General features: G+C 62.9%; 1 protein-coding gene across 4 annotated transcripts; it reads right to left on the reverse strand.

The window, feature by feature from the left end:
• On the reverse strand, window positions 1-24,134 carry DEAF1 (DEAF1 transcription factor). 4 transcript variants are annotated; one of them, XM_066370440.1, is made up of 12 exons: window positions 23,705-24,134; window positions 16,676-16,773; window positions 14,851-14,980; window positions 14,435-14,581; window positions 13,683-13,822; window positions 13,150-13,215; window positions 11,106-11,232; window positions 10,706-10,834; window positions 8,868-8,996; window positions 7,030-7,277; window positions 1,560-1,646; window positions 1-436 (listed from the first exon to the last, which is right to left on the reverse strand). In XM_066370440.1, the coding sequence occupies exons 1-12, from the start codon at window positions 23,991-23,993 to the stop codon at window positions 332-334; spliced, it is 1,695 nt and encodes a 564-aa protein (XP_066226537.1). In that variant the 5' UTR covers window positions 23,994-24,134; the 3' UTR covers window positions 1-331. The 4 variants fall into 4 exon arrangements, 2 of the variants coding, with proteins under 2 accessions (XP_066226537.1, XP_066226450.1); XM_066370353.1 differs by having other exon boundaries at window positions 1,560-1,649; window positions 23,705-24,133; XR_010749348.1 differs by lacking the exon at window positions 1-436 and having other exon boundaries at window positions 1,560-1,649; window positions 8,868-8,987; window positions 10,702-10,834; window positions 23,705-24,133.
• Window positions 24,135-25,401: the final 1,267 nt, after the last annotated feature.

Here is a 25,401-nt window from a genome sequence, read left to right on the forward strand (position 1 = left end):
TAGGGCGAGGGACATCCACTTTATTGAGACACCTGTATGTACACGTGTGTTACAAACACAGCACACCCGTGGGTAAGATCGGACCCTCGTGATCCGAGAGTAAAAAGCACCGTGAGAAGGTCGGTCCGCCGGCCGTGGAGGCCTGGCCTTGCCGCCACCGCCCTCCCTGGGCTCCCAGGCGGCGGGGTCCACTCCCAAGGGCACAGGTCACTTCAAGTCTGTCTGTAACTTGGCCAGCAAGTTTCTTCACCTCTCAATGTCCCCCCGCAGTCCTCATGGGGTCCTGGGCCCTAACAGCCCTGTGGCACCGCAGACAGGACACGGCAGGCACTCACACGGTGACTTTCTCTATCACACTCTCGGTGACGTGGACTTCATCGCCCTGTACCGTGACGGCTGCCGCCTGACCACATATGTGCTGGTGGTCCTTCCAGTCCTGCAGGGAAGGAAGGTCACACCCCAGGTCACCCGGAGCTGCCATCTCGGGAGCAGCGAGAAGTCCCCACCCTGAGGCCGTCCTCAGCCCGTGTGCCCTGGGTGCCCAACCCGCTGGCTCCCCGCTCCAGGCCCAGCCTCGCCCACCCCCCGTCTCGGGGACCAGCTCGCAGGCAAACAACCAGGATGAGCCTGAAACTCCGAGGCCCTTGAAGGGCCAAGAGAATAACGGTGCACAGAGATGTGCCTGAGCCGTCCCAGTTAGTCAGGGCTGCAAGTACAGACAAAGCACCCGCTGGGCCAGGGCGCCCAGGCAGCTGCGGGTCCCAGGAGGGCGGTGTGGCGCAGGGCGAGGCCCCAGGCAGGGGCCCCCGCCGCCTGCTTCCAGACAGGACACAGAGCGAGTGCCGTGCTCAGTGCCTCTCAGCCTGGACCAGGGCTCTCAGGAGGCTGGACGGCCAGGCAGCGACCAGACGTGGGCACGTGGTGAGGGTGGGTGTGGCACAAGCGAGGTGACGCGGGTGAACGGAACACAAGCCCCAGGAAGCAGAGACTCGGTGTGCCAGCGGGACGTGGCTCCGGACGTGGCGGTCTCCATGCTGCCCACGCCCCCACAGGCGTGCCGGCCTGCAGGCTTCTCTCTCACAGCGCCCGGCAGCCCCATGTGCCACAGCCCGCACAGGCCTGGCTCCGGTGCCCACCCCTGAGGGTTTCTGATGAGAGTGGACAGTGCTTGGGGCCACCCACTGGCGAGTCCCAGGCCAGGGGAGAAGCGGGTCATCAGGGGAGAAGCGGGTCATGGCAGTGTGGCCACGCACCGCCCGCCCTCCCCACAGTTACCGTCCTTCACGGCTCAAAGTCCCAAAAAGGCTCCAAGAGGAGGAAACACCTGGGTGGGACCTTAAGCTGCGGCCCCTCCCGGAGCGAGCCTGGCCCGTGGTTCCGAGAAAACATGAGTTCAACCTCCTGAGGAGCAAAGGCCGAACGACGGGAACAGGCACAGGTGTCCAACCTCTGACGGGCGTCCAGGGCTGGGGCGCCGGCCCCAAGGTCAAAGGCCATGCGAGCTGGGGCCTGGCCCCTACCATGGGAACAGGGCTCTGGGGCCTGGCCCGGGGACCTACCTTTCTCTGGCAGAAGGTGGAGCAGTAGTTCACCTTGTGGCAGCCAGTGCACTCGCTCAGGGCCTCCCGGCCGCAGTTGACACAGGACTGCTGCAAGGACAGGGCGGTCAGTGAGTGGACAGGCCCGAGGGCGGGGCCTCCCCGCAGCCTCCAACACGTGTGCCTTCCCCGCACTGCGCGCACACACGTGCGCACACGCACACGCACACACACATGCGCACACACACACGCCCCTCAGATGAGCTCATCTCGTTCCCACTATGCGAAGAGAAGCAAGCCCGGGACAGAATTCTCAGTCATAAGTGACAAGCCCGTGCCCCAGGCACGGACAAGCTGCCCCCAGGGGCTGGGAGGACACTTCTGCACTCTGGCCAGCAGACACCAAGCAGCCCACACTCTGTCCCCAACCGCCATTCCAGGCCCTGTCACGTGCCTTGTTGAAATGTACATTTTGTATGCATTCCCTCTCCGCTCAGCCAAGGACTGCACACGAGGACGCAAGCGTGCCCCAGCAGACCCTGCCCCACAACCTCAGTGACACAGCAGGTGCGAGCCCTGCTGCCAACCCCAGAGACAGAGACAGAACGTGTGACGTGCCGGTTGTGCCTGCGGGCCCCACACCAGCCCTGAGCACCCCGGGCTGTTCTAGGTTTCTGTTCTCTGAGTTTCAGCTTCCTTCTTTGCAAAATGTTATATTTACCGCGCTGAACATTTTCCACTCGTAAAACCACCCCCGTGTGCACTCACTTAGCAAACAGGGACGTCCCAGGGAACCTGAGGAAAGACGGGTCACCGTCTGCCCCTGCCTGACTCTGAATCACAGAATGCTTCCGGGGAAGACAAGAGGGAGCAGGAGCACAGAGAGGGGTTCTGCAAGGACGGCTGGTCTGCACTAGTCGGAGGGGAAGCAGGGGTGGCAGGCGCCCGGCTCTGGGGCCACACGCAGGCTGCCGTGGGATGCTGCACCCTTGCTGGCCAAGGGCATCTGCTCTTCTGCCCTGTTTAATCTGCTAAGCTAATTACACACACAAACGCAGCACCCACGGTCAAAGCTGGAAAGAACTCCTGAACAGTCTCGGCCACGCAGAACTTGGTCCTTTAAATTCCAAGCGGCTTCTCCAGCCCGCTGGGGAGGGAGGTCTCGCCCTTCTGGCCCCGCAGCCTCCACTGTCCTGGCTTCATCCTCACACACTCTTAGGACGGCAGTGTGGCGAGGGTCCTAATGGGGTCTGTCCATCGGTCATCAGGGTTTGTTTGCCTTTCCAACATCAGGACCAACAGGAGCATCGGCAAAGACATTTCAGTGGCACGAAAGCGTCTCCCACTCTCCGACGGCACAGGCTCAGGGACAGGAACTCACTCTCACACTGGCTGATGTCATTCACGTCACTGCTGGTCCCTCGACAGACACCCAGGTAGTACTTCCGTGGGAAACACCTGGACCACTGCGTCCTCACCGGCCTCGCCACACTGCCCCCCAAGGTCACTGCTGTCACTGTGCTCCAGGGACACAGTGGAATCTCTTCCCTTGCAGGCAGAGCCCCCAACCCCCGTGAGACCACCGGAGAGGGGACCCTCCGAGTCCTCATTCCTCATTCGAGCACCCAGGTGCTGTGGGCACTGTGGAGTCAGGACCAGGCCCGCCGTGCACGGGGAAAGGCTGAGACCAGCACCGAGCTGGCCGGCCCGCGTCTGTGTGCACACGACTGTCCACGAGGATTTCCTGGGAGGCTTCGTGCCACCGGCAGGGAGATGACAGGCCTTCTCATCTGGCCGCGCGGTACTGCTCGGCCAGGGCGCTGAGATGAGGACCGCCATGCCCCACCAGCTCCTCTAGGTGACGTCTCAGCTTTCAAGGAAACTGTTTAAGAACAACACACCATAGCTACAGCCCAGAGGAAGGACGGACATGCGGAGACAGCCCGGCCATTTCAAAGGCTCAGGAGGCAGAAACGGGTGGGCTTTTGGGGGGGGGGGACTCGGCTGAACCCCTGCGACCAGGCTTGGCAACCTCCCGGCAGAGGATTTTAGGATAAAAGGATTTCCAGGCACATTTCTTTCTGAGAAATGTATCAAATTACAAACAGTGCAAAGCCCAGGGCGGGGACCTTGCCACGGCAGACACAGCCACGCTGCCACCAGGCTGAGCTAGAGACGTGGTGTCTGCCCCTCCTGCCCCAGCGGACTGCCATCACCCCCGTGACAGGGCTCGGGACCCTCTGCCCCAGCGGACTGCCACCACCCCCGTGACAGGGCTCGGGACCCTCTGCCCCAGCGGACTGCCACCACCACCGTGACAGGGCTCGGGACCCTCTGCCCCAGCGGACTGCCACCACCCCCGTGACAGGGCTCGGGACCCTCTGAGGGTGAAGGTGACCAAGCCCATCCCGCCCCACAACCCACACTTGAGAGCGTGTAGGAGGGAAGAAGTCTCTGTCTCCCTGTAAACTCCGTTCTGAGAAAGGGGCCACCGGCCAGTGCAGAGAAATGCAGAACTAGGAGTAGATACCATTTCCCTTTCGCTTCCTGCCAGCCCGCAGCTGTGCCCTCTGTGCCACCCGACCCTGAGCGCCCACCTGCCCTTCGGTCCAGCTGGCCTGTGTCCCCACACCCGCAGTCTCCGCAGCCTGGGCGGGCAGGGGGCTGGGAACCAATGGCTCAGGATCATTCTAAGGAACAGTGCGGGCGTCCACTTCCACTCCGTGCTGCTGGGCACGGTCTGACCCAGGAGACAGGGCAGACTCCTCCCTCCTGCCCCAGGCACGTGGGGACGGCTGTGGGAGCCCCTCTTCTCTCACCTGAGGAGCCTGCCGTACGGACACACGGACGGGTGCTGCTCCCACACACCCGGGCTGGGCACAAGGGACTGGCCCCACAGTGTCCTCTACATCTCTGTTCCCTCCTCGCCCTTTAAAATGACCCCCAAATCCCGTCTGATTCTGGTGACAAACACCATCAACACCTGTTCAGAACAGCACCTGCCTCGTGACAGGTGACCGATAATGTTCATGGAACCCATGAGTGACCGTCATGGGGATACCACACTGATTTCCTAACACAGGCAAAGGATCTGAACAGACTTTCCCCCAAAGACCCACATAAGCAGCTCACGCCACTGTCCCCCAGGGAATGCACATCAAACTGTGAGACACCACTTCACACCCCAGAACGGCCACAAGCCAGGTGCGGGCGAGGCCGTGGAGACATGGAACCCGCACGCACCGGGCCGGGGACGTGGCCAGGCGGCCGCTCAGGAATAAGCCGCAGTCCCCCCGAAGGAAAACGTAGGGCTGCAGCCTGACCCCAGGACCCCAACAGGCCAAGGAGAAGTGAGACATGTGTTCAGAGCAGCCAAAGAGTAGAAGCAACCCAAGTGTCCACTGACTGCTGACCGCAGTGTGTTCACACAAGGGACCATGAGGCGGCCATGAAAAGGGGTTACACCGTGGCAAGGCACACTTCTCCCCGTGAGCCACACATATTGTCAAAACCAGAGCAGATGCGGGGCCGCTGTCTGGGTCGTCACAGCCACCCGGTCGGACAGACCCTCCCAGACAAGCACGACGTAACACAGACACGGTGGTTTGAAGGCTGGAAGGCCCTACTGCAGGTGGAGGGCTCAACCCAACAGCAAGGAGTCCCAGGACACGAGGTTTGGAGGTCGTCAGTCCAGCAGGAGGCTGGCGGGGCCGTAAAGACCTCAGGGTTTCCCTAGAGCCCAGGAAAGCCACCCACGCTAGCCTGTCAGGCGGAGGACCCAGCACCGACCGCCCTAAGGAGGTGGAAGGAGAACCAGCTGGGGAGCCAACGCTTCCCGGGGAGGGAGCCGAGTCCAACAGCCTCTGCCACGAACACGCCGGTGTGTCCAACACGCCACTGGAAATCAGGGGACCGTGCAGGGAGGGAAGGACGTCCACAGTCGAGGGGAAAGCAGGTGCCAGGAGCGCCCCGAGTGACCAGGTGCTGGACGGGCTGAGACACGGCTGAAGGAGAAGAGAGGAGCCCAGGCCGCCGCTGGCGACGCGAGCAGAGGACAGAGGGACGGGGCCACGCACGCGGCAGAAAGGCAGGTGTGAAAGGCGTCTGCTGCTCGCCCTGAAGACACATCCCCGCAAGTCGCCGCCCCCACACATGCAGCAGGGAAGCGTTCTGGGGGCGCAGCCAGAGGGGTCTCCGGGCACAGGCCGGGGTCTCACAGCTGTCAGACCCTGTCGGATACTTTCCCTACAAGCACCTTTGCCACAAACATTTTCACCATCTCAACTCACTGGCTGAAAGGGGATTTAGTTGTAATAGAGAAGATGACTGGTTCCCAGTGTCTTTCTTTTGGGTTGCTTGGTGGGCTGGTTTCACTTCTGCACTGAGGAGTCAGGTGTCTTCGCCTCTTCCTGTGCTTAGAGCTGGTTGTCAGTTTGGTTTCATTTCTCTGCCCTGACAGCTGCTCCCACTCTCACCCGTTCTCTCAGTGCTCCTAAAGCTGTGCCCGGCGGTGGATGGCTGACCAGCAGGCGTGCTGGTGCCCGCCCTCCAACAGGGAGCGCTCGCCCACAGGACGAGGACTTGAGCCAAGACCACTTGGTTTCTTGTTGTGAAACCCACTCCCCAGGGAGCATGAGAAGCCCAGCCCACTCTCTGGAAGCAGAGTTGAACCCCACACTATTTGGGTAAATAATTATAAATCTTTTCAGTCCTTAAGCATTTCACTTTTCTGTAAAATTTGGCACTGAGTTGGTATTAGTTTGGAATTATAACCCTAAAGTATCTTTAAGTGATCTCTTTCTTCAGGAGTAGAAGCAACGTTCTCCTTCTGTGAAGACAAATTGACCCCTATGGAGCCAGGTGGGTACTACACTTATCGGGGAATCACCTAGTACGTATTTTAAGTGTCTAGTCACTGCTTTGCCCATTTGAAACTAATGCAACATTGTGTGTCAACTACAATTAAAAAATAAGGAACCTAAAAAGAAAACAGTTCATCATATATTAACCAATCATTGAGAAAATGAGGAACGTTGAAGGTTCTTTTTTCCTCTGATCTATAAAAAATAGGAACAAGTGAAAAAATTTTCCTACAACCCTGGTCGGGTAGCTCAGTTGGTTAAGGCATCATCCTGATACATCAAGGTTGTGGGTTCAATCCCCGGTCAGACAAGGATCAACCAATGATGCATAAATAAGTGGAACAACAAATCAGTGCTTCTCACTCTTTCTCCCTAAAATCAATTAAAAAAAACTTTTTAAAAAATTTACTGTATATATTTTAGTGGAAGAAAATTAATTTGTCTTTTGCTCACAAACTCAGAAACACACTTGCTGTGAATGAGGGCGCTCAGCTAAAACTGCACGCGGTCATTCTGCGTCCTTCCCGGGGGACCCAGCGGCCCGACCTGGTCACTCACAGCACGGGCCACCCTCCACGTGACTCTGGCTGGTCACCGGGACCCTGCGGTTCTGCCCGCACTCACGTTACCTCCTTCCGCTCGGCGTCCACCTGCGCCCGGGCCTGGGCCGCGGCGGCCTCCCGGTAGGAGCTGGCCTGCTTGGCCTGCTCAAACACCGTCTTCAGCTGCTGGGCCGTGTTGAGCAGGGAGTTGACCATCTCCTCCAGGTATAGCCAGCTCCGCTGCTCTGACATCTCCAGCCCGTTGACCACCACGGGCGCCATGGCTTTGGCGGGGTGGGAGGTGGGGACCGCCAGGGCCGGCAGGGAGGTCAGCACTGGAACAAGACGAGTGCGGAGAGCAAGATGAGACCAGCGTCAATGTGGGTCCTGGCTGCCGTGCCCCCGCTGGACACTCTCACCCAGTGTCGGAAAGCAGGGCTGGACTTCCGGTGCTGAGCGAGGGACAGGGCACCCACATGAGTACCACAGGGCCGCTGGAATCTATCGCATCTTAACCCACGCCCCTCAGTGTAAGTAATCAGCAGTAGACCTGGGTCTGCTGGCTGCGTGTCTGCGCACAGAGGCGGTCCCCCAGGTGTCAGCGGCCACGTCGATCGGGAATGAGAGAACCAGGGTTTCTCAGTTGGGGAAGGGAGTTACAAAGATGGAAAGGGAGGCCCTGCCGGGTAGCTTAGCCAGTTAGAGCGTCGTCCCAAACTACCAAGGTCGTGTGTTCAATCCCCGGTCAGGGCACGTACAAGAAGTGACCAAAGAATGCACAACCAAGTGGAAGAAATGAATGCTTCTCTCTCTCTCTGTCTCCCTAAAATCAATGAACCAATAGAAATAATAGACAAAGGTGGTCGAGGAGGGAACACATGGGCCCTGTGGTCTGGGTGGAGGTGGAGACTCAACACACAGCCTGGGGGCGGAGACACCAGGCAAAGGGGTGCCCAGGGCTGCAACATCCAGCCTTCCAGAGAGGACCCCCGCTTGTAACTCGGGCCCATTTCCTGGTGTGCACTCCCACAGCCTGTTTCAAGCTCCCAACATGAGGTCATTGGCTGTGGGCGCCCGAGCCTGACCAGCAGCTCCAGCCCAGGCAACCTGGGCCAGCCCTCGGCTTCACAACGTCACCCCACCAACAGGTCAGAACTCCTGGTGGAGCGGGAAACCCGACCCGAGCCCCAAAGTCTCGCCGTGCCACAAGGTGGAGACATGTTCAAAGGACAAGAGCCCAAATCTGGGACAGGGAGGAGGAAATAATGACAGCACCAGGTCACAGCCCAGAGAACCAAACAGGAAACATGAGTCCACAGCGACGTGAAGAATGAATGACAGGCAGCGCCAGTCCGAGGCCCCAGCACCCGCAGGTGGGCAGGCGCTAACCAGACGGAGGGCACAGCTTGCCACCCCGGCCCGGCCCCAGGCCTGGCCCAGGTGCTCACCAGCCCTGGCACTGGAGGTGCGGCTGGGGGGGCGGGGCAGGTGCAGTGGGGTTTGAAGGAGGAGAGTTTAAACGGGAAGAGGAGAGAATGAACAAGTGAGACCAAGGTCGTGACTTTATAACACTGCTGCCTTGTCTGTAGTGACCAGATGTAAAACGACGAAGGTCCACAGCCAGACGGCGAGGCCCTTCACGTGAGCAGGAGGTGGCAGGAAACCTCAAGGCCAGGGCGGGACCTCGTGCGGTCCGCAGGGCCTGGCAGGGCCTCGGGACCTGGTCGCATGGTCTCTGAGCACACAAGTGGCCAGGTGTGGCCATGTCCTCACGAAGCCGTGCTGACAAACAGGCAGTGGACACAGCCCCCACCTGGGGCATCCTCAGAGAAAGCCAGACAGACCCTCCCTCACTCAGAGACCCCCCAGAAGGAGCGGTTCCGAGGACAATGGCCAACACCTGAGGGGAGCGCTTCCAAACTGACCTATTTTGGGGTGAGCCGTTGGCAACGCAGCTTCCGGAAAGGGCGCGACTTGACAGCTGTCCTGGTACCCGGGGTAGTGAGGCTCCGCGTGGCCGACCCTGCACGGGGGCTGCACGCCTGCTTCCTGCACTGTCGGAGAAAGGGACGGGCGGTCTCGTGACCCCGCTGCTGGCAGCACAGCCAGGGCCCCAATGGCCCCCCGCAGCGCCATCCCTTAGGGCAGCTCCCGCCACGTGGGGTGAGGGGAGGCTGCGGGGATGGTGGGCCTGAGCTGTGCCCGTGACAGAACCTGGGGCACGCTGGGGGACATAAAGCGCAGCACCCCAGTGATCTGTGCCCCCTCTTCCTTGCCCTGCACGCTGCCACACCTGTACCCGCACGCGCTCACACGCATCCGCGGGCAGCACTGGTCTAGCGCGGAGTCGGTGGCAGAGAGCTTTCCTGGTCACGTGGTCCCGCCACAGCTCGTCCCCCAGCCCCCCCCCCCGCCCCACACCCTCCCTGCCCGCTCGCCCCCCAGACCCCCCCGCCCCACACCCTCCCCCCAACAGCTCGTCCCCCAGCCCCCGCCCCACACCCTCCCTGCCCCCGACAGCTCGTCCCCCAGCCCCCGCCCCACACCCTCCCTGCCCCCGACAGCTCGTCCCCCAGCCCCCGCCCCACACCCTCCCCCCCACAGCTCGTCCCCCAGCCCCCGCCCCACACCCTCCCCCCCACAGCTCGTCCCCCAGCCCCCGCCCCACACCCTCCCTGCCCGCTCGCCCCCAGCCCCCGCCCCACACCCTCCCTGCCCCCGACAGCTCGTCCCCCAGCCCCCGCCCCACACCCTCCCTGCCCCCGACAGCTCGTCCCCCAGCCCCCGCCCCACACCCTCCCTGCCCCCAACAGCTCGTCCCCCAGCCCCCGCCCCACACCCTCCCTGCCCCCAACAGCTCGTCCCCCAGCCCCCGCCCCACACCCTCCCTGCCCCCGACAGCTCGTCCCCCAGCCCCCGCCCCACACCCTCCCTGCCCCCGACAGCTCGTCCCCCAGCCCCGCCCCACACCCTCCCTGCCCCCGACAGCTCGTCCCCCAGCCCCCGCCCCACACCCTCCCTGCCCCCGACAGCTCGTCCCCCAGCCCCCGCCCCACCCCCTCCCTGCCCCCGACAGCTCGTCCCCCAGCCCCCGCCCCACACCCTCCCCCCCACAGCTCGTCCCCCAGCCCCCGCCCCCTCACCCTCCCTGCCCGCTCGCCCCCCAGCCCCCGCCCCCTCACCCTCCCTGCCCGCTCGCCCCCCAGCCCCCGCCCCCTCACCCTCCCTGCCCGCTCGCCCCCCAGCCCCCGCCCCCTCACCCTCCCTGCCCGCTCGCCCCCCAGCCCCCCCCCGCCCCACACCCTCCCCCCAACAACTCGTCCCCCAGCCCCCACCCCCACACCCTCCCTGCCCCCGACAGCTCGTCCCCCAGCCCCCGCCCCCTCACCCTCCCTGCCCGCTCGCCCCCCAGCCCCCGCCCCCTCACCCTCCCTGCCCGCTCGCCCCCCAGCCCCCGCCCCATACCCTCCCCCCCCCCCCCGACAGCTCGTCCCCCAGCCCCCGCCCCACACCCTCCCCCCAACAACTCGTCCCCCACCCCCCACAGCTTGTCCCCCAGCCCCCACACCCCCCTCCCCGCCCCGCCCCCACTCCCTCCCCGCCCCCCCCCTCCCCCCAACAACTCGTCCCCCAGCCCCCCCCCCCACACCCTCCCTGCCCGGTGCCCACACGGCTTCCGACTAGTGAAACACCCCTGTTCTGAGTGCCAGGCCGCCCCCAGAGCCCAGCTCAGCAGGGTCAGGCAGGTGCCGAGACAACTCGCCTGTGGCTCCGGCGAAGACGTCGCCCTGGGCGGGACTCTCCGAGATGACCGCGGTGGCCTCCACAGTGGACGCTCGGTCAAACGTCAGCGCGCCAGAGGTAGTGATCTGTCCTGAGGGGGTCACAGTAACTGGAAAAGCAGAAGCACTTTTTAACCACATGGGGAGCGGCGCTCAGAAGTACCCCAGGAGCCCGGAACCCAAGTGGGTGCTGCAGTCACCTCTGCAGGGGACCTCGGCGCCGTGGGGAGACAGCCAGGTCTGTCCCCAAGGCACAGGTAGGAAGGGGGAGCAGGAGGGTGCTGAGGGCCCCCTGGCCCTGCAATGCCCACTTTCACCAGGGACCCATGGGGACACTAGGTGCACGACAAGGAGAAGACAGGCCTGTGCCGCGGAACTCACAGGTGGTGGCGGCCGTGGCTGGGAGCAGCGTGATGTTCTTGGCGGTCTCCTTCTTCCCCGGGGCTGCGGGCAACTCATTCTCCTTCTTGCGCCGCTTGTAGGGGACAAAGAGCCGGACCGGACCGCTCTGGGGAAGCACAGGGAGACGGGTTGCTGCGCGTGGACGTGGCTCTCGTACTGCCCATGGGTTATGAGGGCCACTCTGGTTGTCCAGGGAGCCAGCAGGAGGCAACCTGCACTCAGAACCCCATCCCTCTTTAGGCCCCAAGTTCCTCAAAGGGACGGAAAAAACACTTTCAAGAATGATATGTGAATAACAGTGCTTGAAAACAAGAAAGTATCGTCAACGTATCGAATGTTTAGGAATTCCTAGAAGACACAATCTAGTGGAAACCAAGTCAAGGAGAGAGAAGAGACCGCCGCCCAGAACAGGGACATTCCAGCAGACGCCTGGTCCCCGACTCAGGACAGGAAGAGGCACTGCAGTTATTAACACATGAGAAAACCCCGTGGACCAGTCACAGCAGAGGAAAGGCAAGGTGACAGGCAAGCTCTCACGGAGAGGGCCCAGGCCCAGCGGCAGCAGAGGAGAGCGCCCCAGACCCTCAGGGGCCACCACTGCTGTGTGTCCCCAAGCCCAGAAAGGACCACACCCTACTTGGTGCACAAGGGCGTGAACCTGTCGCCAGAAGGCTCACTGGCCCTCACGCGGCCACACGCTGCTAGGGAGTGTGGTGGTGACCTCAGCTCAGGAAGTCAGCTTTCAATTCTACAACCTCCAGCTGGTTCCCCTCTGCTGTTCCCACGTCTTTATCGAGAGTCCCCATCTGATGAGACGCTCTCATTAAGAAAAGCTTCTGGTTTTGGGGTTAAGATGGTGATGTTATAGGAACTTTCCATTATTTCAGGACATTTCCACGAATGTCCCCTGAACAGCTGCTCTGGGGCTGACCACGTGCCCAGCTCAGGGGCCAATCGCCAGAGTAAGGTTTGAAGACAGAATTTGAGGGAGAAACTGACAACAACCCTGGGTGGTGCGAAGAGGGGCCAGAGACACAGGGTGGGGACAGGGAGGAAGAGGGGCCAGAGACACAGGGTGGGGGACAGGGAGGAAGAGGGGCCAGAGACACAGGGTGGGGACAGGGAGGAAGAGGGGCCAGAGACACAGGATGGGGACAGGGAGGAAGAGGGGCGGTAGATACAGGGTGGGGACAGGGAGGAAGAGGGGCCAGAGACACAGGGTGGGGGACAGGGAGGAAGAGGGGCCAGAGACACAGGGTGGGGACAGGGAGGAAGAGGGGCCAGAGACACAGGGTGGGGACAGGGAGGAAGAGGGGCGGTAGATACAGGGTGGGGACAGGGAGGAAGAGGGGCCAGAGACACAGGGTGGGGACAGGGAGGAAGAGGGGCCAGAGACACAGGGTGGGGACAGGGAGGAAGAGGGGCCAGAGACACAGGGTGGGGGACAGGGAGGAAGAGGGGCCAGAGACACAGGGTGGGGGACAGGGAGGAAGAGGGGCCAGAGACACAGGGTGGGGACAGGGAGGAAGAGGGGCCAGAGACACAGGGTGGGGACAGGGAGGAAGAGGGGCCAGAGACACAGGGTGGGGACAGGGAGGAAGAGGGGCCAGAGACACAGGGTGAGGACAGGGAGGAAGAGGGGCCAGAGACACAGGGTGGGGACAGGGGGGAAGAGGGGCGGCAGACACAGGGTGGGGACAGGGAGGAAGAGGGGCCAGAGACACAGGGTGGGGGACAGGGAGGAAGAGGGGCCAGAGACACAGGGTGGGGACAGGGAGGAAGAGGGGCCAGAGACACAGGGTGAGGACAGGGAGGAAGAGGGGCCAGAGACACAGGGTGGGGACAGGGAGGAAGAGGGGCCAGAGACACAGGGTGGGGACAGGGAGGAAGAGGGGCCAGAGACACAGGGTGGGGACAGGGAGGAAGAGGGGCCAGAGACACAGGGTGGGGACAGGGAGGAAGAGGGGCGGCAGACACAGGGGCACGGAGGGCCCCGCTGGGCACTTGACCTGCGGCCACTCACCAAGGTCATGTCGTCACAGCAGGCGGCACAGGTGCAGGAGGCGGCGTGAGGGTTCAGGATCCCGTCCTGAAATGACAGCGGCCGCGACACATCAGAGTCGACCCTGGAGCTGCTCAGAAAGACAGAATCCTGCCGTTTCCAGAACCTTCTCTCTTGAACCCCTCCCCACGATGCTGTCACTGGTGGCAGGACGGACTCCTCTCCTCCTAGGAGGTGCCGACTGTAGGGCACCCTTCCCTCCACAGCTCGCCAGAAGCAGAGCTGCCCACGGCACGCAGAGCCTGTCCTCGCACAGGAAGCCGCGGCAGAGGGAAGCCACGTGCACCTGGACCAGCGGCTGCCTCACCTCACCCGGCCTCCCACCGTGCCACCCACAGATGTCACCAGTCACCATCGTCCCACTTGAAACAGGAGACTGAGAGACAGAGCTGGAGGGACCTGCCGGGGGCTGACGCCCAGGTGAGTCCAGGCTGGGGGCCCGGGGCCAGGGCCACCTGCCGCTCCTGCAGAGGGACGGGTCAGGGCGGGCCCACCTGGATGAGGCACTGCAGCGGCCGCCCGGCGTAGCGGATGCTCCGCTTCCAGTCCTTGCTGCTGGCTCTCCCGGCCATGGCTTCAAACTCCGTGGGGCTGTACCAGTTCTCCCCCTGCTTGATGCAGCGGCCCCGGCCTCCTGGAGGGGACAGCACGGCCAGTTCCTCCCTCCACCCGGCTCCGGCCCAGGCCTGCAGGACCTCACCCACTCCCACCGCTTCTGCTTGCCCCCAACCCCACGGGGACCTCCTGGGGGAGGCCCTGACATCGCCCCGGGTTCCTAGCTGGGGAACACGGCCCCAGCCTGTCAGGCGGGGGGCGGGGGGAGCAGGCTGCAAACAGCAGCCCGGCCTCTGAAGGGAAAGCCGGGGGCGGCCTGGCCGGCACCCACCTGAGCCCAGCCTGCCCTTGTGCAGGGTGCCCGCACCCACCTGAGCCCAGCCTGCCCTTGTGCAGGGTGCCCGCACCCACCTGAGCCCAGCCTGCCCTTGTGCAGGGTGCCCGCACCCACCTGAGCCCAGCCTGCCCTTGTGCAGGGTGCCCGCACCCACCTGAGCCCAGCCTGCCCTTGTGCAGGGTGCCCGCACCCACCTGAGCCCAGCCTGCCCTTGTGCAGGGTGCCCGCACCCACCTGAGCCCAGCCTGCCCTTGTGCAGGGTGCCCGCACCCACCTGAGCCCAGCCTGCCCTTGTGCAGGGTGCCCGCACCCACCTGAGCCCAGCCTGCCCTTGTGCAGGGTGCCGGCACCCACCTGAGCCCAGCCTGCTCTTGTGCAGGGTGCCGCTGATATTCCGGCAGCGCACGGGCAGCTCGCTGTCGTACACAGACGGGTCCCAGTTGTACTTGCCGCCCACTTTCTCCTGGCCGGGAGCCAGAGGGGTTGGAGGGGACTGGGGACCTTGGCAAAGAAAGCATTTGACAGTGAGAGAAGCCAGGAAAGGACCGTGGCCCCAGCCTGGCTCCAGCGTCGGGTTCTCGGTGCGCTGACTGTGTCCTGGTGGCACTGCCCTTCCACCCCAGGCAACTCTTCCTCAGCCTGAAGAAGAAACTCCCTCTTTTCCTACTGACTCTGAACACTTGCTATTCCAAATCTGCCACAAACATGAGGACGTCGGCCCTCACCCCACAGGGTGCACCCCACACACCCGGGAGCGGGGCGGGCCGTACCTGGGGTGAGAGGAGTGGCTGGCCCCTTCAGCCCTGCGGTCTCCACGATGCTCCCGTCCGTGTGCACAACTATCAGCGTGGCCTTCTCGGTGTTCAGACTGTCCCCGATCTGCAGGGCGGTCCTGCCAGACTGGAGAAGAGAGCGTTCCGTAAGTCGTCTCAGGGACGGCGCAGGCGTGTCCCCTGACACCGTGGACACGCTCCCACAGTGGACACGCTCCCACAGTGGGCTTCTCGCTGTCATCATGGGAGGCCTGCCATGCCCCGTGGGTCCCTTTCAGAGACGTCACTAGGTCTGAAATGCAGAGCCACCAATAAGCAGACAGCGCTCGGCCTGTGCGGCCCTGAACCAACACTGGAGACCTCTTGTCAGAGGGACAGGGTCAGCAGGGTCCGTAAGGGCCCTGGACACAGGAAACGCCCTGCCGTCCACTGGTGCAGGTCTCAAGGGAGGCTTTCCCAGAGGCTGACTGTGGCCACAGCCAGGCCTGGCACCGGACCCGTCCCACACAGGGCCCCATCCAGGGACCTTCCCCACGGCCACCAGAGACCAGGCCCCCCGGGCACGCTGTGTCCCACTTCTTGCGACTCACCTGCTCCCTGCAGGCCAGGCCCAGCTCTCCCTCCCTGTCCCTGGTGGTGTTGAGGCCCACCCTGCTGCCTGCCCACTGGCCTCACTCAGACAGTCCTGGGGGACTCAAGGTGTTCCAGCCACTTGCCCAAACCCGGTGTCTGAGACGGTCAGATGCTCTCAGGGTGACAGGGTAAAACCAACCAAGACCACGTGAGATCTCGCCTCACGTTTGCAAACGCCCCCTTAAATCAGGGAAAGGGAGGAAGGTTGACCATGCGTGTGCCGGGCGTATACCCAGGGGCCTGGGCCAGGGCCCAGTCAGGGCTCCTACAGGGCCTGTCTTCAAATCACAAAACATCTTTCTGATGTGCAGATGGGGACCCCTCTGTTGTCACTTTCCACCAGAACCTGTAGTTTTTGGGGCTCCCTGTCCTCAGAGCTCATCCAAAGCACCACACGTGGGAGCCACAATCAGCAGGGCCCCTGCCCCCCGATGAGAGCCGACACCTGCTGCCCGGGGAGGGGGAGTGACCCCGCTGTCAGCCTGCGTGGGTTCTGGCCCCACAGACACGACGAGGTTCCTGAAGCCACACTCAGCTCACTGCCCTCCACTGCGGAGCGAGCAGGTGCTCTGTGCGCACCTGGCCCAGTGCCAATGACTGAGGGCCGTCGGTGCCCCGTGTCCCAGCTGTGTGACCAGGCGGAAAGGGAGCCGTACCTAAGGGCTCAGGCGGAGCTCCCAGGAAAAGACCCCTTTCTGGACACTGCCCACCCCCTGGCCTCTGTCACTTAGAGAAAAGGCTGTCCTCCAAACCACAGAAGGCCCCAAGTGGTAAGAAAGATGGGGTGACGCAGCAATCACAGAGGGGCTCTGACTCTGGGCAGCGCGGTGAAGAGGTGGGCGGCCCCTGCTACAGACCCCATGTGCGGGGTGGGCGGGGAGCCATACAGGATAGGGGTGCAGGGCCCTGCACACACCCAGAGCGGCATGCCCAGGAAACCAGGAAAGCGGGAAAGCAGGCAGGGCTGGGAAACCAGGGAAAACTGACCCAGGTGGACGCTGGGAGCACCCGCCCCAGGGACCGTGTGGCCATCTGGGGAGGCCTTCTGCCTCCAGGGCTCAGAAGAGTCTCCACCCACCCACCGCTCAGGGCTGGTTCCACCGACAGCTCTAACTCCCCCACGCAGCTGAGAGCAGAGACCAGGCCTGAGCAGAGAAGCCCAGCCTGGAATGCTCACGGAGCAGCTTACCAGAACGTGTCCCGAGAGCGAGGCGGCGTTGGCCACCGACGTGGTGAAGACGTTGTCTGCGGAGGCGCCCACATTGGCCACCGTCACAGTGGTCACCTCTGCAACACAGGAGCCTGACTCAGTGTGCCCTCAGAGCCCCCGTCACAGTGTCACCTCTGCAACACAGGAGCCTGACTCAGTGTGCCCTCAGAGCCACACACTGCTCCCGACACAGTGGTCACCTCTGCAACACAGGGGCCTGACTCAGTGTGCCCTCAGAGCTCCCGACACAGTGGTCACCTCTGCAACACAGGGGCCTGACTCAGTGTGCCCTCAGAGCCCCCGTCACAGTGTCACCTCTGCAACACAGGGGCCTGACTCAGTGTGCCCTCAGAGCCACACACTGCTCCCGACACAGTGGTCACCTCTGCAACACAGGGGCCTGACTCAGTGTGCCCTCAGAGCTCCCGACACAGTGGTCACCTCTGCAACACAGGGGCCTGACTCAGTGTGCCCTCAGAGCCCCCGTCACAGTGTCACCTCTGCAACACAGGGGCCTGACTCAGTGTGCCCTCAGAGCCCCACACTGTCCCCGACACAGTGTCACCTCTGCAACACAGGGGCCTGACTCAGTGTGCCCTCAGAGCCCCCACACTGTCCCCGACACAGTGTCACCTCTGCAACACAGGGGCCTGACTCAGTGTGCCCTCAGAGCCCCCACACTGTCCCCGACACAGTGTCACCTCTGCAACACAGGGGCCTGACTCAGTGTGCCCTCAGAGCCCCACACTGTCCCCGACACAGTGGTCACCTCTGCAACACAGGGGCCTGACTCAGTGTGCCCTCAGAGCCCCCGTCACAGTGTCACCTCTGCAACACAGGGGCCTGACTCAGTGTGCCCTCAGAGCCCCCACACTGTCCCCGACACAGTGTCACCTCTGCAACACAGGGGCCTGACTCAGTGTGCCCTCAGAGCTCACGACACAGTGGTCACCTCTGCAACACAGGGGCCTGACTCAGTGTGCCCTCAGAGCTCACGACACAGTGTCACCTCTGCAACACAGGGGCCTGACTCAGTGTGCCCTCAGAGCCCCCGACACAGTGTCACCTCTGCAACACAGGGGCCTGACTCAGTGTGCCCTCAGAGCTCACGACACAGTGTCACCTCTGCAACACAGGGGCCTGACTCAGTGTGCCCTCAGAGCTCACGACACAGTGTCACCTCTGCAACACAGGGGCCTGACTCAGTGTGCCCTCAGAGCCCCCGACACAGTGTCACCTCTGCAACACAGGGGCCTGACTCAGTGTGCCCTCAGAGCTCACGTCACAGTGTCACCTCTGCAACACAGGGGCCTGACTCAGTGTGCCCTCAGAGCTCACGACACAGTGTCACCTCTGCAACACAGGGGCCTGACTCAGTGTGCCCTCAGAGCCCCCGACACAGTGTCACCTCTGCAACACAGGGGCCTGACTCAGTGTGCCCTCAGAGCTCACGACACAGTGTCACCTCTGCAACACAGGGGCCTGACTCAGTGTGCCCTCAGAGCTCACGACACAGTGTCACCTCTGCAACACAGGGGCCTGACTCAGTGTGCCCTCAGAGCCCCCGTCACAGTGTCACCTCTGCAACACAGGGGCCTGACTCAGTGTGCCCTCAGAGCCCCACACTGTCCCCGACACAGTGGTCACCTCTGCAACACAGGAGCCTGACTCAGTGTGCCCTCAGAGCCCCCGTCACAGTGTCACCTCTGCAACACAGGGGCCTGACTCAGTGTGCCCTCAGAGCCCCACACTGTCCCCGACACAGTGGTCACCTCTGCAACACAGGAGCCTGACTCAGTGTGCCCTCAGAGCCCCACACTGTCCCCGACACAGTGGTCACCTCTGCAACACAGGAGCCTGACTCAGTGTGCCCTCAGAGCCCCACACTGTCCCCGACACAGTGTCACCTCTGCAACACAGGGGCCTGACTCAGTGTGCCCTCAGAGCCCCACACTGTCCCCGACACAGTGGTCACCTCTGCAACACAGGAGCCTGACTCAGTGTGCCCTCAGAGCCCCCACACTGTCCCCGACACAGTGTCACCTCTGCAACACAGGAACCTGACTCAGTGTGCCCTCAGAGCTCACGACACAGTGTCACCTCTGCAACACAGGGGCCTGACTCAGTGTGCCCTCAGAGCCCCCACACTGCTCCCGACACAGTGTCACCTCTGCAACACAGGGGCCTGACTCAGTGTGCCCTCAGAGTTCACGTCACAGTGTCACCTCTGCAACACAGGGGCCTGACTCAGTGTGCCCTCAGAGCTCACGACACAGTGTCACCTCTGCAACACAGGGGCCTGACTCAGTGTGCCCTCAGAGCCCCCGACACAGTGTCACCTCTGCAACACAGGGGCCTGACTCAGTGTGCCCTCAGAGCTCACGACACAGTGTCACCTCTGCAACACAGGGGCCTGACTCAGTGTGCCCTCAGAGCTCACGACACAGTGTCACCTCTGCAACACAGGGGCCTGACTCAGTGTGCCCTCAGAGCCCCCGTCACAGTGTCACCTCTGCAACACAGGGGCCTGACTCAGTGTGCCCTCAGAGCCCCACACTGTCCCCGACACAGTGGTCACCTCTGCAACACAGGAGCCTGACTCAGTGTGCCCTCAGAGCCCCACACTGTCCCCGACACAGTGTCACCTCTGCAACACAGGGGCCTGACTCAGTGTGCCCTCAGAGCTCACGACACAGTGTCACCTCTGCAACACAGGAACCTGACTCAGTGTGCCCTCAGAGCTCCCGACACAGTGTCACCTCTGCAACACAGGGGCCTGACTCAGTGTGCCCTCAGAGCCCCCACACTGTCCCCGACACAGTGGTCACCTCTGCAACACAGGAACCTGACTCAGTGTGCCCTCAGAGCTCCCGACACAGTGTCACCTCTGCAACACAGGGGCCTGACTCAGTGTGCCCTCAGAGCCCCCACACTGTCCCCGACACAGTGGTCACCTCTGCAACACAGGAACCTGACTCAGTGTGCCCTCAGAGCCCCCACACTGTCCCCGACACAGTGTCACCTCTGCAACACAGGAACCTGACTCAGTGTGCCCTCAGAGCTCACGACACAGTGTCACCTCTGCAACACAGGGGCCTGACTCAGTGTGCCCTCAGAGCCCCCACACTGCTCCCGACACAGTGTCACCTCTGCAACACAGGGGCCTGACTCAGTGTGCCCTCAGAGTTCACGTCACAGTGTCACCTCTGCAACACAGGGGCCTGACTCAGTGTGCCCTCAGAGCTCACGTCACAGTGTCACCTCTGCAACACAGGGGCCTGACTCAGTGTGCCCTCAGAGCTCACGTCACAGTGTCACCTCTGCAACACAGGGGCCTGACTCAGTGTGCCCTCAGAGCTCACGACACAGTGTCACCTCTGCAACACAGGAGCCTGACTCAGTGTGCCCTCAGAGCTCACGTCACAGTGTCACCTCTGCAACACAGGGGCCTGACTCAGTGTGCCCTCAGAGCTCCCGACACAGTGTCACCTCTGCAACACAGGGGCCTGACTCAGTGTGCCCTCAGAGCTCCCGACACAGTGTCACCTCTGCAACACAGGGGCCTGACTCAGTGTGCCCTCAGAGCCCCACACTGCTCCCGACACAGTGTCACCTCTGCAACACAGGGGCCTGACTCAGTGTGCCCTCAGAGCTCACGTCACAGTGTCACCTCTGCAACACAGGGGCCTGACTCAGTGTGCCCTCAGAGCCCCACACTGCTCACGTCACAGTGGTCATAGCACTCTAGAATGTCTCATGCCCAGGGCTATCTCTGGCATGTGGGAGGTGCTCTAACAATACCACCTGAGAGACCCCCGCATGACCCACATTCATCAAACACCTGTCTCCACCCGTGTCCACAACCAGACCACGTGCCACTGTCCCATAGAGCCTGTGTGCAGAGGGGCCCCTGTCTGAACACGTTCTCAAGTCTAAAGACCACACAAGCCTGACCTGTGGTGGCGCAGTGGATAAAGCGTCAACCTGGAAACACTGAGGTTGCCGGTTCAAAACCCTGGGCTTGCCTGGTCAGGGCACGTGTGGGAGTTGATGCTTCCAGCTCCTCCCCCCTTCTCTCTCTGTCTCTCCCTCTCCTCTCTAAAGATGAATAAATTAAAAAAAAAAAATTAAAAAACCCCTGGCTTGCCTGGTCAAGGCACATATGGGAGTTGATGCTTTCTGCTCCTCCCCCTTCTCTCTCTCTCTCTCTTTCTCTCCCCCTTCCTCTCTAAAATGAATAAAAAAAGCCTGACCAGGCAGTGGCACAGTGGATAGAGCGTCGGACTGGGATGCAGAGGACCCAGGTTCGAGACCCCGAGGTCGCCAGTTTGAGCGCAGGCTCATCTGGTTTGAGCAAAAGACCACCAGCTTGAACCCAAGGTCGCTGGCTCCAGCAGGGGATTGCTCGGTCTGCTGAAGGCCCATGGTCAAGGCACATGTGAGAAAGCAATCAATTAACAACTAGGTGAACAACTAGAGTGTTGCAACGTGCAATGGAAAACTGATGATTGATGCTTCTCATCTCTCTCCGTTCCTGTCTGTCTGTCCCTGTCTATCCCTCTCTCTAACTCACTCCCTGTCTCTGTAAAAAATAAATAAATAAAAAATTTAAAATGAAAAAAAAAAAAAGTGGTAAAGACCACACAAGCAGCCCCCTGCCCATGGAGGCAGCCTCAGAAGGTACCTGGAAACTACTGAACCTCAGTGACTTGCTGCTTCCACACAGGCAAAACACAACCATAGGACTTTCCAGAAAAAAACGTAACGTCAGTACATCTTTCTGATGTCAGGATGGGAGGTGTCACATTTCTGCACTTAGAAAAATATGTGCAAAAAGGAGAGAAACCTGAAGAAAAACTTCCTGGTCCACAATTCCCACAGTAATCCCGAGTTGAGTGATGAAAACTGAACCAGCCCTTTAAGAGCCACAAAGACTCTCCCCTTGCTTTTCTGAGGACCCCGAACAGACCACATGCAGACCACAGGCGCTGGACCCCCAACCAACCCCCCATGGGGCCAAATGAACACCTGAGTGAACACACAGCCGATTAACTGTCTTTCTCTCTCTCTCTCTCTCTCACACACACACACACACACACGCACGCACGCACGGAGCAGGAGGCTGCTGTCCAATGCTGAACCCTGCAAAGCTCCTTAGGGGACTGTGCCTCCGAGTGACACAACCCAGGGAGGCTCTCCAGGGGTTCGGGCACTCAGCTCCAGTCCTTGAGGAGCCTCCAGTTGGAAAGGGGTACACCCTGGAAAAAGTCTCTACCTCCCTCGGGACGCCGTCTGGGACTACCTCTAAAGGGTGCCGTGGGCCACAGAGCTCGAGAAGAAGAATGTTCTGTGAGGCGAGAAGCAAAACGTGGGCCAGCAGCCTGCGCCCGCCTTCCCCGAGAGAGGGAGCTTGACAGCAATGCCATCGGGGTAGGGGACCCCCAAGAAGGGAAAGAGGGAGACAGACAGGCAGCTGACCTCTGGCATCACTGCCCCAGAAAGCCATTGGCCTTCCCGGGCTGGGTGACCACTGTCTTGCTTCCCAGCCCTCAGGTCACGCCTGAACGAGCCCTTAGAATTCAGGGTGACCAGACATGCCCACCCTCAGGCTCCTCTAAACAGAATCCAGGCCTGACTCCCACCCCATCATGTCACATGCACCCAGGACAGACGGACAAGACAGGTAGGGCGAGCGGCAGGTGCTGAAGGGCACAGAGTACTGGACAGGAGGGGACGGATTGTGCACACGAGGCAGGTGTGCAGGTACAGCAGGGCACCAGGTGTGAGGCAGGTGCTCTGGGAGAACGGGTGGGCTGGTCCTGGGCTTAGGCAGCATAGATGTATATGGGGGACTGGTGCATAGGGTCCCCTATGTGTGGGAGGCAGATGTAGGCTGGTCTTGCAGGGCAGGTGCAGAGCAGGTGTACAGAACAGGTGTGGGTTGGTGGTTCCAGGCATGTGGAGGGCAGGTGCAGGGGGGAGTGTGTAAGGGAGGTATGGGCTGGTCATACTACAGGTGTGCAGGGCAGGTGTAGGGGGGGCACAGGGACAGGTATGCAAGACAGGTGTGTGCAGGAGAGGTGTATGGGGCAGGTGTGACCTGGTCTGGGCAGATGCATGGCAAATGTGCGGGATAGGTGAGGGCTACACGGATCTGCGGGGCAGGTGCTCGAGTCAGGTGTCAGTTGGGCGTGCAGGTTATGTGCAGCGCAGGTGCATGCAGCGTAGGTGTGGGCTGGTCGTGCAGAGATGTGAGCGGGGCAGGTGCACACGACGCAGATGTGGGCAGGTCGTGCAGGGATGTGCGCGGGGCAGGTGCATGCAGCGTAGGTGTGGGCAGGTCATGTAGGGATGTGCGCGGGGCTGGTGCATGCAGCGCAGGTGTGGGCAGGTCGTGCGCGGGGCAGGCACGCGGGGCACAGGCTGCTGGTCGTGCAGGGATGTGCGCGGGGCAGGTGCATGCAGCGTAGGTGTGGGCAGGTCATGTAGGGATGTGCGCGGGGCTGGTGCATGCAGCGCAGGTGTGGGCAGGTCGTGCAGGATGTGCGTGGGGCAGGCACGCGGGGCACAGGCTGCTGGTCGTGCAGGGATGTGCGCGGGGCAGGTGCATGCAGCGCAGGTGTGGGCTGGTCGTGCAGGATGTGCGCGGGGCAGGTGCATGCAGCGTAGGTGTGGGCAGGTCGTGCAGGATGTGCGTGGGGCAGGCACGCGGGGCACAGGCTGCTGGTCGTGCAGGGATGTGCGCGGGGCAGGTGCATGCAGCGCAGGTGTGGGCTGGTCGTGCAGGATGTACGCGGGGCTGGTGCATGCAGCGCAGGTGTGGGCAGGTCGTGCAGGATGTGCGTGGGGCAGGCACGCGGGGCACAGGCTGCTGGTCGTGCAGGGATGTGCGTGGGGCAGGTGCATGCAGCGCAGGTGTGGGCTGGTCGTGCAGGATGTACGCGGGGCACAGGCTGCGGGTCGAGCGCGGGGCAGGCACGCGGGGCGCAGGTGCAGGCGGGCACTTGCCTGCAAAGGCGGCGGCCGCAGCAGCCTCGTCGGGGCCGGGAAGGGCCTCGGTGCCCATGTCCAAGTGCCTGGGCTCAGCGGCCATCACCGCCACGGCCGTCACCCGCCGCGTCTCGCGCTCCGCTTCCGAGTCCCTGTCCTCCTCCGAGTCCTCGTCTCTGCTGAGCACCGGCTCCTCGGCCTCGCTTCCCGCCGCGGCCGCGGCCGCCGCCGCCACAGCGGCCGCGGCCGCCACCGCCGCCGCCTCGGCCAGGCCCAGCTGCTTGGCGGCCGAGTCCGAGTCCTCCATCCGGACTCCGCCGAGCGCGCCCGAAGGCGCAGGCCGGGGCCGCCCGAAGGCCGGGATGGAGCCCGAAGCGCGCCGCCCGAGGAAGGCCGCCCGAACCGAGCCGAGCCCGGCCGAGCCGAGCCTAGGCTAGCCCAGGCTGCCCGAGCCCAGCCGAGCCGAGACTGCCCGAAGCCGCGCGCCGAGCCGAGCCGAGGCCGCCCGAGCAGAGGCCGAACCGCCACGAAGCGGCCCAGTCGAGCCGAGCCGGCAGCCAGGAGTCCGGAACCGAGGAGGGCCGAAGAAGGCCGAAGTGCGGAGCCGAGGTGCTCCGAACTGGTACGAGGCCGCACGAGGGTTTCCGAGCGGCTCTGCACTGGCCCAGCTCAGCGCCTAGAAGGCCACGACGGCCGTCATTCCCGATCCACAGGGTCGCCGACAACGGAGTCGACACTCGGCAGCCTCCGACGTAGCGCGGCCAGGCCTAGCGAGCCTTGCGCCTCAGGCTCCGCCCGCCCCGCCGCGAGCGAGAGCCGAGTCCGGCCGACCGGAGACGAAAGTAGCCGAACACTTCCGAGCCCGAGTCTCCCAGCCGCGGGTCCCCGCCCCCTTCTGTCCGAAAATGTCCGAGTGCTGCCGGACCCGCTAATCGGGCCTCGGCCACGACTCGGAGTCAACTCTCGAATCGCGGAGCCTTCGGGCCCCTTCGGGAGCAGAGGCGAAAATGGCCGAAGGGATGCGAGCCGCGCGGGACCGAGAGGCTGCCGGGATCGCGGCGGACCCGGTGGGCGGGGCCGGGGCAATATGGCGGTTATCCGGCGAGGTACGGGTTGCGGCGGGGTAGTAAGCGGGGAACCTCGGGGATCTGAGGACGCGGGGGGTCTCGGACAGGGACAGAGGTCATCCGGGGAGGACTTGGTGTGATTTGGTTCTCTCTGGAGCTGGACGGGCCACCAGGCTGGCGGCGCCGTGGGGAACCGTGTCCGCATCACCCGGGTTGCACGAGGCCGTCCTGGTCCCCATGGCTCCGTCCATCCGTGGACAGGCCAGACATGATGCCCTTCCCTCCTGTTCGGGCCGTGGGGTGGACACGGGGGTGCCGGTGCTGCCGTGGGCACGAGCACGTGTCCGGGGCCCGCCGGTGCGGGTGGTGACCTGCCGCGGAGCGGTGCACCCACGCGGCCAGCGGCCCCGCGCTCCACGGCGGTTCCCGCCGGGGCGAGAAGGCTCGGTCGCCTCTGGCAACGACAGCTTCGTGTCTGGGGACCCAATGGCTTCCTTTCCGAAGCGCGACCCGGGAGAGAGAGGCTGGGGGCGGCGCCGTGCCCGTTGCCGTAGCCGAGGCCGGAGGAGCGTCCTGGCGGGGCCGGCCCCTGCTGACCGCCGCTTTCTCTTCCAGGGAGCGCGTCCCCCACGGCCGTATCCTGCTGCT

The sequence above is a fragment of the Saccopteryx leptura genome, chromosome 1 (assembly GCF_036850995.1).
Source record: "Saccopteryx leptura isolate mSacLep1 chromosome 1, mSacLep1_pri_phased_curated, whole genome shotgun sequence".
Taxonomy (NCBI): domain Eukaryota; kingdom Metazoa; phylum Chordata; class Mammalia; order Chiroptera; family Emballonuridae; genus Saccopteryx; species Saccopteryx leptura.

Coding starts and splice junctions, on each gene's coding strand:
- DEAF1 (XM_066370353.1), bottom strand. CDS start 23,993: ATGGAGGACTCGGACTCGGCCGCCAAGCAGCTGGGCCTGGCCGAGGCG. Junction 11,233..13,149: donor GCTGTGACGACATGACCTTG/GTGAGTGGCCGC, acceptor GTGCTTCCCCAG/AGCGGTCCGGTCCGGCTCTT. Junction 437..1,559: donor CCACCTTCTGCCAGAGAAAG/GTAGGTCCCCGG, acceptor CCTTCCCTGCAG/GACTGGAAGGACCACCAGCA.